The 13,718-nt window shown below is 34.2% G+C and overlaps 1 protein-coding gene across 1 annotated transcript in view; it reads right to left on the bottom strand.

Moving 5' to 3' along the window:
* The window catches only part of ATG2B (autophagy related 2B), a 58,502-nt gene that overhangs the window by 36,901 nt on the left and 7,883 nt on the right, over positions 1-13,718 (bottom strand). Inside the window, exons 7-16 of the mRNA XM_023536625.1 lie at positions 10,028-10,124; positions 9,138-9,323; positions 8,010-8,164; positions 7,812-7,917; positions 6,855-7,116; positions 5,441-5,591; positions 4,589-4,681; positions 4,267-4,455; positions 2,002-2,275; positions 506-608 (exon numbers count right to left, since the gene is read on the bottom strand). Coding sequence (XP_023392393.1) covers positions 506-608; positions 2,002-2,275; positions 4,267-4,455; positions 4,589-4,681; positions 5,441-5,591; positions 6,855-7,116; positions 7,812-7,917; positions 8,010-8,164; positions 9,138-9,323; positions 10,028-10,124 — 1,616 coding nt within the window. The remainder of the gene's footprint in view (positions 1-505; positions 609-2,001; positions 2,276-4,266; positions 4,456-4,588; positions 4,682-5,440; positions 5,592-6,854; positions 7,117-7,811; positions 7,918-8,009; positions 8,165-9,137; positions 9,324-10,027; positions 10,125-13,718) is intronic.

Here is a 13,718-nt window from a genome sequence, read left to right as displayed (position 1 = left end):
GGTGTAATGTTTAAACTAGACTGATGCCCAAGCTCTGTCTCAGAATCTCAGAGTGGGGCCCAAGAACCAGCTTTCTGTAAAAGTTCCCCAGATTTGAAAGACACTGTCCCAAAGCATCACTGACTATAAAATTCATTTGACGACAAACAAAATGGTACCCAATGAGATTTCTACTGCAGCCCTGAACTATTTTTAAATGGTTAATGATTCCTTTGTCTCTCTACTTATACTAGATAACTTGAGACCAGAGAACACATCTTAAACTGCCAGCTCTCACAATATCTAATAGATAGATATCTACCCTTTATATCTACCCTTTCACAGAGTAGTACTCAATGTGTATTTTTAATTTAATTTGTCCACCTTCCTCTGGGTTCTCTCATCAAGGCTGGATATTTTTAGCTTAAATTTAATAGCCAAAATGTCACTTCAAAAGACTACAGCAATTTATTTTCGAAAGGAAAATCTCGTTGAAGGTACATATCATATCCGTTTGCTTACTCACCTTGGCCAGTCAAAGTCATCTGACGATGTTGTATCTCCATCTACTCCACTAGACACATGGAAAAACTTAATAGATGGCTCTCCTTTATCTTCTTGGAATGACCCTAATAAAATGAGACTGATTAACTAAATGCCTTTCTTCTCAGGGGCTAAAAGATACTTTCATCCTTCGGGGAGCAAAGATCTTTAAATCAGGAACATATGAAACATTAAGCTCTACAGCATTTTTCCATTTGTTCTTGTTTCATGTGTACATGTTGGGGGGAGACAGGATGAGCAGATAAATTAAAGATGCTGTTTTCCGTTCAAACTTAAATTTTTAAGTACCAACGTCTAATGTGTAAGGTGCATAATGATGACATAGTAAATACAGCAGTTACAACTTCTCGAGTGCCACTTAATGACTGTTCTTCATGAAAGTTTATGCAGTTAACCTAGGAACACAGAGGTAATAACTGCAGGTCTTAAATATCTATTTTGTATCAAGCACTGTAAGAATTACATCTATTCATAATAACCCTACACATTTTTTCATTCAATTTTACAAAGAATGACTTTCATTCAGAATAATGAGTTTCTTACCACTGGAAATAAGGAAGATCAGATAACCTCTAAAGGCCCTTTCATGAAGTCATAACTGGCAGCTGTCAATTTTAAATCTCTCTAAAAATGTGTAAAACTCAGAGAGAAGGGGGAAAAAATTCTGCAACTTATTCCGAGAGAGGAAAGTGAGAAAAGCGAGAAGGGAGTATGGTGGCGGGGAGGGCGATGGCAGAGGAGGGTGTGGTTAGAGGAGGTGGAGGGGCAGAGGGGAGGCGTGGTGGCAAAGGTAGGCTGTGAGGGAAACAGGAAAAAAAACACCAAAATCTTCCATTCTCAGTGTATATATACTCTTCATTAGCTGACAATAGCAAAGTAATACAGAATAACTTAAAACAGGTTTTCCAAAGAAAATCACTAGAGATTAGTGTGATGGTAAAAAGCTCAAGCTCTAGTGTCAGACTTGGCTTTGAATCTTGATTCTGCCACTTGCTACTACATGACCTTGGAAGGTCTCTTTTCTTAAGTCTATAGATTCCTCACTTACAATGACAAAAATGACTGGAAATAATAAGCCTACATAACCATGATGAATAAAGGAAACAGCATAATGTGCGTGAAGAGCTTAGCACAGTAGCTAACGAAGCAGCACTCAATTCCGGCTGCTGGCAGCCGCACAAGTGGTAGTTGGTAAAAATGTACACTATGGCACTGCATTCTCCTGGAGAAAAGAAGTATTTTACCAAACTGAATAAATCATCATGCTTAATTTCTTTTCAAAAACACACATATCATGTATTTATATACAATACTGGAAAAAAGCTGTTACTCTAGTTCTCTAATGTCATGTTCTCTAATTTTATTGTGTTCTGCAGCTGTCAAATACTTTTTCATGCTGTAAGTCTCAGCAGGTGTTTGTTTCTAGTCTGGCTCCTCTGTGGGCACATTCAGTCTTACCGACTAGTTCTCTAAAGGTAAGATCCAATTTAATTTGTTCTGGGGTAGATCCTCCTATGAACTCAGTCTTAAACTCGAGATCTGTGAATGCTAAATGAAGGATCTCCTTCTGAAGTGACTTCTTAAACCATGGTCCTCTTTCTTGATCTGATCGAAGGTCAGGAATTGGGAAGCGAACAGAAAGGTTTAATGCTGGTGTGGCAACTTGTACTGATATCCGACAATTTGCAGGATTATGTGAATCATCTAGAAATACTTCAGTGAAAGCCTTGTGCTAAAACAAAAAACATCAAAAAATAGGCCAAAATGTTAAATTAAGTAAATAAGCATAAGTGATATTAGTATTCAACATTACAGTATATAATCACGATTTCCTCATTCAGTAGAATACATTGAAATATAATTCAAAATAACTACCACCATCTTAGTTTAGTAATAATGAAATTTTATAATCCAACAACTATTCACAAAAGCCAAAACTACTGACAAAATATAAACCCTCATGCAAAAAAATAATAAAAATAAAAGCTAAATCAAAATGAAGACACAGGCACAAGAGATGTATAAATATCAGAATACAGAAAAAAAATAACATGTAAATTAGCTTATCGACAAATTCAATATCGTTAAAAATCACTACAATACCCAATATTCAATTGGAAGGATTTATCTACAAATATGCTAGCTACTTTAAAGAATCAATGTGAAATCAGATGATTTATGCCAAATGCAAAGGCCCGTCCCTGACTCATCTTTGTATTTCCAAGACTAAGCCCAGAGCCTGGCACAGCATAGATTCTAAATAAATATTTACTAAATCAGTGGTCCCCAACCTTTTTGGCACCAGAGACCAGTGCTCCTCTGAGAATCTAATGCCTGACGATCTGGGATGGAGCTGAGGAGGTAATGCTAGCCAGGGGAGCGGCTGTAAATACATGAAGCTTGGTTCCCTCACCCACAGCTCACCTCCCTGCTATGCGGCCCAGTTCCTAACAGTTCACAGACCCGTACAGGTCTGCGGCCCGGAGATTGGGGACCCCTGCACTAAATCACTCACTCTGACAGTATGATCCCATCAAACAGCTCTTAGAAACCAAAACGTGTATGCACCATTTACTCAAAGGGTAAATAATAAAAGGGTCAATAAACATGCCCTTATAATAAAAGGGTCAATAAACATGCCCTTCAGATACAAGCCTATTTCCACACTTTCTCTAAAATGTATTGAAACTTATGAGGCTTTAGTCCAGAGTATACTGTCACGAAAAAGTCTTTAACCTCCTAGATGAGAAAGTTCTCTTTTAGGCTAAACTTGGATGTTTAACAAACCTATTCTTTCTCTCCCCTTTTGACTTTCCAATATTAACCCCCTACTGCAGCAAAAATAATCCAAGAGATGAAACTATCATCCCAATACATCTATGACTAACAGCAAATATGGGTACACTAGTCCCATAGAATAACTAGCAATTGGTTACAAAAAAAGAATGCTAATTTAATGTGAATATCCACCACTAACTGAGGAAGAAGCCAATAAGCTAGAAAAATAAAATATCTTTTCCCTTTTCTTTTTAACCAAAGTTGTCTTTGTTCCTGGTTCTACAGTTCCAATATTCCTAACAGACTTCTCACAAATCTGACTTGATTTGCTTAGAAGATACTAGACACCAGATCTCAGTGCAAGTGATATACTGCAATGCTCAATAACACAATATGCTAACTTGTGTTCCCATTTTCAAAAGTATATTTTATATTATATGGGCTGTATTTTATAGGTGGTTCAAGTATTCTTGAAAAGTATGGATAGATAAAATTTTATAAAGATATTATAATAACGGTTTATAAAATTCAGATAAACACAGAAAAGAAAAGGAAATCTAATTCTTCTATTCAAACATAACCAACACTACCAACTGGTATATTTCTATTCACTCTTTTTCTATACATCAACTTAAACAGTTGTAATAAAGATTTATGTGAAATAATATATTCTACTTTTTTACTTAATACTTCTTCATGAGCCTTCTTCATGCTGCTGTGCCATCTTTATAACCATCATTTAAAATGAGCACACAGAATTTCACTCAGAATATTGGCAAAACTTATTTCACTAGTCTAGTAGTCTCCATTTTTTATCATTACAAAGAATGCTATTTTAATAATATAGGCTATTTACTCTATTAAGAATATTTAAGCTAAGAAATAATCCAAGTAAGCCTATAAGCTAGCAGTAATTATTAGTATATGTAACTTTCGAATACGTACCAGACTGATATGCTTATTATATGAAGTATACATATGAGATGCCATCATCTCCACTGTAGTAAGTTTTTGCGGTTGAAGCAAGGAATTTAACCTGTCCACAATACTGATATCCAGCTCACAAAACACTGGATTTAACTTAATTTGTAATTCTGCCTTCTGAGGAACAGAACTAAGTCTTGCTTGATTACCCTTTAAAAAAAAAAAGAGGCATTAATACAATCACTAACAACACTGTAAAATTAAGTTAAAACCTTCTGATTGTGAAAAAAATGTATCAAATCAAAATTTACAGGTGGTATTCACAAAAAAAAAGATCTCTTACCTGGGGTCCTTTATTCTCAGAATGCTTATAATGAAGCTGAAGACACACAGGGGGATGGGAATCAATTCGCTCTTTGGAATGGAACATTAAAAGCTTAAAAACAAAGATAAATTAAATATAAGATACTAAGCTATAATTAACCACATAAATTAACAGAGGTGCTAATATAACAGTGAGAAGAACTTCTGAAGTCAGAAAACCTTGCTTTAAGTTTCACTGTCACTACCAATGTGCATCTAAGACAAGTTAATTTCTGTGATACTTAGTATATCATTTGCAAAACATTAAGTGAGGATTCAAGTAAATTAATGCTAAAGAAAGTGCTTTGAAAATAATATATAAGGGCAAAATAACAGCAACAAATGTCATTTTGATAGCTTTGTAAAAGTTTCTCTAAGACACACTATTAGAACAGAAAAAAACCCAGATTAATAACAAAAAAACATGAGACATTTTGCTTGTCTTGAATAGTGCTTATTAGCACACAGCAGGCATTCATTAAGTATTTAATGAACAGAATTCTCCTGAAATTAAGAGTGCTTAGAAAATGCATAAAATGAAGTTATTTGTCCCATAACCTGTCTGCCATTCTAAAAAATGAGTCAACTCGAAATTAAAAATTTTAACAGACTCTTATAGCCTTGAATGCCATATTTAAAAATCTGTTTCAACAAAACACAAACGCTTACACACACTTCCACATACACATACACATACACATACAACTCTTCCCCCCAAAAAACTCTTCCTATATGACTTCCTATACTTTTTAAGAAAATAATTGCTGTTCATATGATTCTTAAAGAGAAAGATTTAATGAATTATCCTAAAGGAAACCTATGTAACATTTACCTCTGTATAATGAGGAGAAACAGAATGAAAATCAGTGGGAAACAAGCACTCCAAAAGTTCCATCTGCCCAATGGACATGTCAGTACTAAAATATCTGGAAGCGGATCTCTGTCTCTGTTCATAGGATACTTTGATGCCAGTACCTATAAATCTGTTGTAAGAAATGCAACATTTAAAAAGAGTATCCATTTATTTCCAGATTAAACATGAGTCAAAGAATAGTATACTCAATAAAGTATAAAAATTACCTGCCTATTCTGACAAATTCAAGTTCTCAGTAACTATTCCAAAAATATTAACCAGAAAGATTACTTCAAATTTCTCATTCCCTGACATTAGCTAAAGAAACCAGTTCGGTGGACAGGAAATGATCCAGGATATATTTATTTCCCAGCACTGCCCTTCCTCCTTCCACGTTTTAAAATTTACACTACAATGGATAAAATCTTTCAAATCTATGAAATACATGTAATAGTTTCTTAAATTATCTAAAAGGATCATGGAATATTTTTAAAACTTCTGTCAGTAGAGCTCAAATAAAGGTCTATCTCTAGTTTTTATTGCTTTTGTTACATTTCCTACTGACGAATACTTACAATCTTGTCAAAATGGGAAGAAAAAAATGTTTTTGTAGTTTGATTATAAATACTATGGTACTAACCTGCAGAATTTTTTACTAGGTATAAAAATTACTTTGCCTATTAATTTTAATACTTCGAAAAAGTTAAAAGTTAAAAAAGCCCAACATACTTTCTAAAAATATTAATGTCTAAATTATTGTATAAAATAACAGGACTTGAGAATTTCTATGTCGCACATTAAAATAAACAGCATTTGCACATTAACAATATTATACTTACGAACTTAATTATCTCCTCATCTACTAGGACTCAACCCATGAAGAAATCATTGGCTATTTGGACAGCTTTGATTTTTTTAAGTAGAACGTGGCATCGGAGCTCGGATCAGCCTTGGCATCACTGCCCCGTGGCCAGTGGCATATGAATCATTTCCAAGTGCCTGCCTTCTTCTTAGTTCATTCTGCTCTCACCACCACTGCCATCTCTGCTAAGCTAGCACCAATAAGAACTATTTTTATGATTTGTAATGGTGACAGCGGGGATGATGGCAAAATGTGGTCAAAGGAAATTTGATAAAAGCAGGAGAGCTAAAGAAAAGATAATTTCCTAACTCCACATTATCTAGATTTTATATCTGAATGTTTCACATGCCAAATAACGTCAATGACAGATTCTATGGCAAACATCTTTGCAGCAATGGAAGAAAATCTCATTCATTCTGCTCATTTACAAATAAAATGTGAATTAGAAAAACAAATGGAGATAGATATATGGATACGAAAGTCCACATTTGGTTCTTTTTCAAGGATTGTTAATAAATAAAAAAAGTTTACCTAAGGTGATCATGTGAGCAAGCTTCTGCAAATACTGTTCTGAAAGACTTCAAGTTGTCTGCTGAAAATCTTGCTGGATCAATCTTTTCTATACAAGAAAAGAAAGCTATCGCCAGGGGTGTCAATGGATTAAGGTTCAATGACGTTTCAGGTGGAGATAATGGATCAATGTGAAGTACAGAGACTGAAAAAGTTCCCACAGCTAGTCTAAAAATAAGTTCAGGCCTGGATTCATCCACCGAAACAGATCTAGACGGGAGAGCTGAAATACATGTGTTAAAATTATACACATAAAATTTAATACGTAAAAACAATCCATTATAAAAATATAAAACATTTATTCATGTATTAGTTTTCAAAAAAGGGTGATCACACTACAGTTTAAATGATATTAAACAAGTAAAATAAAATAAACTATTGCCTTTCTGTTTTATATCGAGGATCCTTGGTACTTGAAAGTACAAAGGAGTATGCTACAATAAGAAACATATGAATAGAGCTTTGCATTTATTGCATAATAAAATTGTATTGGAAAAGTCAGAGATTAACCATAAGCTGCTCACCAAATTTTCCTTTAAGCCTTGTGTTTATTTCAATTAAATTTTGCAGAGAAGAAACCTGAGGTTCCCTTTCAAGGATGTGTAAACAGTGAAACAAAAATCAGATGGTTGACTGAGACTCCTAAACTGCAATAACAACCTGAAATTTATTGTGTACTTTTTATTAAAAGTATTTAAGTATTTAAATACCCAAAGAATACAGCGAATGGGCAAGTATACTAAAATACTTCACAATGAATTGTTCGACAATGCTTCATTTTCTTTCTAAACTTTATTAAATGGCCTAGGCCCCCAACCCTCAAAATTTAATGAAGGAAAGAAGCAGTAGAATGGTATTTTTAAAAAGACAAAAAAAATTTTTTTTTAAATCTTCAACAAATATCTTATTTCCACTTACAAGTCTTCTGTAAGGGTGCTGGGTGAACTAGGTTGGATGGCAATGCTGACCCTCTTACTGGCTGTTCCTTACGATGATCAAGGAAATCTCCCCATGTTGGCTGAAGCTATAAAATAATTTTTTTAAAGCACATGAATAAAGTGAAGAATTTTAGAGGCAATTTTTCAAGACTAGAACAAAAATTAAATAATACTTTACCACAGTAGCACTTAATGGAGATCCTGCTGGGGTATTTGTATATGTACTAGTTAATGATAATTCAAGGTCCATATGTGGAGGGTCTCCAAGGGGTGGAAGAGAAGAGAGACTATGGGACATGTCCATATCAGCCATGGAGAAGAAAACTTCTTCTTCTAGAGAGAATTAAATTTGTCAATTGTATTATAATTCCACAAATTCACATCTTTAAATTAAGTAAATATACATTAATATAATATTCTTCCTTCAGATTATCTGAGATATAATAAATACTCTAAATTTTATGTTACTTCCAATGGGGTAATTTATTAGGATCTAAGATATAAATGACAGTAGAAACTCAACTGAACATAGGTTAACAAAAGGTTATACTATCCTACTGGTGAACATTTTTTTCTAATATGAGATGCAGTATTAATTGGTATATTTTTAAGTGTCATATTACAATTCAGGAGTTAAAATCCAGATTTTAAAATAGTATAAAATCTTGCAACTTCTGGTTTCATATGGATACAGCTATTTCTTTAAAAAGAAAACAAAAACCTGAATATATTATTTAGAATTCTATTTACATTTCACTTCCTTCTTTCTGGAGACTGTTTTACCCTTAATGAAATTAAGTTTGCTATGGTCAAAATTTCTTAAGTTGACTTTAATTTTCTATTTAATTCAACATTCTATACTTAAATTGATTATTATTTAGGGTATTAGTGCTCATATATTCCGAAACACCTGTAAATGTAACCTGGGTAAAGATTATATTTATATATAATTGACAGATTAATAGATTAACTATAAATCATTATGTGAGCACATAAGAATTTGACAAAATGAAAAATTACCTCCATTTATCTGTCGTGTAAATCTACATTTTTGTAAATTCTTTCCTTAGAATAAATCATGATTTAAAAAAAAAACCCAGACAACCAAAAAAGGAAACTACAGCACATGAGTGCCAGTGCATCACTGTAATACTGTGTTTAGACCAACTTAGAAATTTAAACCTCCTTAAAGTATGGATGTTTTGTTCTTTCATTATTAACTCCATTTCACAGTGGCCAAAGTTAAGTGTACTTTGAGCTATAATGATAACATATAATTCTGGTGTGAACTTTCTGAGTTGCTTACCACGGCTAGAAGGTGTACGAGCTGTTTCTGTCTCATAAAAGCTTTGCTCTGAAGATATACCCACAGAGAGGGAATCTTTTCTCAAATAATATCGGTTTAATTCCATCTGAATTCGATATTCTTCTTCCTGTTGCATGGGTCGATTTTTTCTATCTTTATTAGCTAACCCTATTTTGCTAGAATTTTCTGTAAGTATACAAAAGAAAAGCAAAATAGTAATTAAATTCACTTACTTAATAATTTCTCTCCCCAAACTCATTCCAATACCAGTGGTGATATTTTTATAAACTGACTTTCCTCAAAATTATGATTTATAAAACAAAACTACACAATCAAAACAGGATACTGTAGTACACGTGTGCCAGTACATGACTGTAATGCTTTAGTTAGATCAGCTTGTAAATGTAAATCTTCTTACAGTATGGATGTTTTGTTCTTTCATGACTAACTCTTATACCACAGCAAATTAATACCACAGTCAGGGAAAAACCACTACTATATAATACCAATCAGAGGCCTAAGCAATAGCTTTAAGCCTCTAGCTAGGAATCCCAAAATCTTATGATAGATGTCATTAAAAATAGAATGTGTGCGACTTAATGTCTTCAAGAATTGTACTTTCTCAGTTGTATGAAGTACTATCCAACCAAGGAAGTAAGTCAGACAACTGTGAAAAAGTTAAGAATGTGACACAAATAATTTGAATGCTAATTTGTGCCATGGTAACACAATCTGAAAGATCCAATCAAACTTAACTATTTAGGATTCTTATTTACAATACATCTTTAATTTCACACATTCCTCTATAAAAGCATTTCCTATATGTATGTTATGTATTTTAACTAAAAGTTTTAAATAATTAAAAATAATAACTACAAAGTGATACTTGCCTGGTCCAGCGATAGCTGCTAACATATCCAAAAGCAAATGTACCTGTCTTGGAGACAGGAATAGATGAATAGAGTCTATCTGTCCATCAATATCCAACTTAAAAAAAAAAAAAAAGAAAAACATTCAGGATGAACACTCTTTATATAAAATTTCATCACCACAAGTCTCAGCATATTTTCATACACTGAGATGAGTATTGATTATTTAGCCTTGGATTCCTCCACCTAAGATTCTAATTCGCACAATCTAAATGAAAAGACTTAAAAGCCACCAAACTGTTTTTCTATGAGGGAAAATCCTCCTGAGACATTCCATGTTTGTGAGTCCAATGTCATAGTGTTTGTCTGTTTAAGCTTTCTGAGTATTAAAGTATTTTAGGAGGCCTAAAGACACAGTCCCCAAAAAAGAATATTAAGATAGCAGTAGTATTCATTCCCATCATGATTTCAAAAGACTCAAATCATAGCCCTTAAAGCTTGATTCAAACCAAGAGCAAATAAAGTTGGCTTTCATAGTTTGCCCATGGACAGCACTGCTTGGCAGAGCACGAAAGGACCTTCTCTACCAACACTGTGCCTCTCCAAATGCCCTGTGTTCCACAAAGTCCCCTCTACTGGGCATGGGTGTGCAGGCCATGGCAGAAATGCCGTGGTGTTTGTTGGACTTCCCTTCTCTTTTCCAGCTCCAGGTCCATTTCTCCTTCTAGAAATAGAAGCTCCATCCCACTCACATCCTGATTCCTGTAGAGCATATCCTGACAAAAACAATTACTTTCATCTCTACATCACATTCTAAAAAGTTGAATATGCCTGACTTTTCATTCACCTCCTCTTAGTTCTAATACTAACACTGACTCCTATTGCAAATTTAAAATAATTCAATTAATAAAACACATTTATATTTGGAAAGTGTCATCTTCCCCAAGAGACCAATTTTTTGATTCTTAAATTAGTGATTTTCAGAAATTTTAAGAATCTAACAAAGAATATAATACATTCTCTAATAATCTTTATCTTTACATTTTTTTGAGTATTGGGGACCTATGCTAGGTGCTTTTACTATATTTCCTCTAATTCTTCATACTATTCCTCTTTTATAATGAGGAAACAGATTCACAAAGATTAAGTGATTTGCACAAGGCCATCTAACAGATCCAGAGCCAGGATTTTAATCCGGGTGACCCGGATGGAAAGTCTTCACTCTGTCCATGGCATGGCTCCTCATTCTGTCAATAGAGGTGTGAATGAAAACGGGGTTCTACAGAAAGTAACCTCAAAGGGTGATCTGGTCATAAATTCCTGAATGGTCTGGGCATGGTGGGTAGCCACGCCCCAGGCCTGGAACTTCTCTAGCGAAAGGTTTATCTTTGCCTTAAGCAAGCCCTGCTCACTGTTCTTATGCATCTATCTAGATTAAGAGAACTTTGAAATAAGGTCCCATCCTCAAAAAAGCAGTCTAGTTAACTGCCCAGTAATCCAATTCCCGCTGCCCACCCTCCTTTCTCCCATCTTCATGTAATCTTCCTTATGTTCCCTCCTTAAATTCAAAGGCGAAAAAGAAAGGGTAAAACTGTCATTCTCTGAAGCATTTGACATCTTTCTTCCCGGCAAATGTCGTCAGTTTTGGAGCAAATAAATTCATAAAAATTCTTTACAGGTTTAAACATTTCTTAAGTCAAAAGAAAACCCATTTTATGGGGCTCCTTACTGACTGCTGACATCGAGGCCATAAATCAGCGAGGAGTTAAGGAGGGGGACAATGAGGGGAAAAATCTCTTTCTGATTATATAGTATTGAAAATATAATCTCTGACCTTTATTAGAATGAATATTCAAGAGTTTCATTTCTAATTGTCATAGAAATATTTCATCATTAGTACATTCTGAGTTTGCATACAAAGAACAAAGTACATATTACTTTCCTGTTAAAAAATAAAAGAATGTAACAATTAAAATAAATTTCAAACTCAGTGTAACATGGTAATTGAAACAAAATCTGTTAATTCAATACAGGCAGTTCCCTATTTTCATATGTAATGCAATCCTGAAAACATATGCTAAAATTGAATATATGAAACACCAGATTTACATACTATCTGAAGCGAGTACTAAAAAGAACATATAATCTTTCATAATATTGAACCCACAGTTGAAAGACTCAAGTCTAATGAATATCAGAGATAGATTAGATTTGAGTGCCCTAATTAATGCCATCTTTGTCTATACTGCATTAAGTTTATGAGATATGTTTCTCAATGCTAATATCTAATTATTTTTCCATTTAGTACTCATTTTCGTTAAATAAGAATAAAATATACTCAAGTTATTACAAAAAAAATAAACAGGCAAGGATAGTAATATCGCCAAATATTAAACACTAGCTGGCAGATAAGCCACCATGCAAGTTTGTCACCTAATACACAGATGTCCAAAAGTAACATCTAAAAGGCATTTCTACAAATCAATATATAATGTGCAAAGGTTTGGGTTTGCACAAAGATCAAATACACAAATGTTGAGGACTATGTGTAATTAACTGTAATTCATCAAAACAGAACCATAAAAGTAATTGCTAGGGTTCCTTCCTCTTGGAGAAAGAGCAAACGCATTTCCCCAGAGGCGTGGGCATATTTGTTTCCCAAGGATGTTATGAGACAGGGGATTCCCTATAGTGTTTACACAAAACTATGGCTTTTTGCTCCATTAACAATCCATCCTGTTATTTTATAGACTTAAAATCTGGCAAAAGGATTCTGCACCCTCTGGGGTAGGACAGGGGAGAGGGGACAATCAATAACAGGAATGCCGTCATTCCTCCTCCTCTATCTCCAGTCAGGTGTTCTAATCCAAGAAAGACCTTCTGGGGATCCTTCGATCCTCTGACAGCCTTTTAATGTACAGTCACATGTACTCTTACATGTTCCCACAGCAATTTCTATCCCTGGTATTGTATCATTTATTAAAAGGCAAAGACTGAATTCCACTCATCTCTGCATCTATCCTAAGAGCTTGCTCGGGCCTGGAATATAACAGTCACTCGAACATCTAGAGCTAGGTAGGCCAGTGAATACACAAATGAGTAAGTCCAAATATATTCTCAACTTAAACTGCATTTTACAGAGATTACACAGAAAATTCATTTTCAAAGTCTGAAAATAACACTTGGAAAATACATTTTTAACTGAATAAATGTATGTTTCCTGATTCTACAACAAACTTTTCAATATTGTTTTCTAAAAAATAGGTACAGAGTCTTTACAGTGTCTTCAGAAAGCTAAGACATCATGAAAAAAATCAATCTCTTCATCAACATTATGCAATGATAAAAGTGGTCACCTCATTCAAAATACACGCAAGGTGAATATTCTTCCACATAATTAAACATCTTTAGTAAATTTCTGGCTTTCCAAATCTCACCTCCTTTAAATTTCATTTTATGATGCTGGAAAGAGATTCTTTAATAGTAAATTCCTACTTATCTAAACTGATGAACGTTCTGAACTGCTGGAATGGGGGAAAGTGAGTAATGGAGGAAACCCTAAGACCTGAGCTGCACAGAAGGGCAAAGGCTTCCTGTGACCTACGCGTACGGGCACCGGCTGAGAGGAAAAATGCTGACTCGGGGACAGTGGTGCTGCAGCTACAGGGGAATCTGCAGTGACCGTCAGTGGTCACTGCACAGATTAAAAAAT

This window comes from Pteropus vampyrus, unplaced genomic scaffold (genome assembly GCF_000151845.1).
Source record: "Pteropus vampyrus isolate Shadow unplaced genomic scaffold, Pvam_2.0 Scaffold164, whole genome shotgun sequence".
Lineage (NCBI taxonomy): Eukaryota > Metazoa > Chordata > Mammalia > Chiroptera > Pteropodidae > Pteropus > Pteropus vampyrus.
Note: the sequence above shows the minus strand (reverse complement) of the source record. Positions and strands in the feature narration are given on the sequence as shown.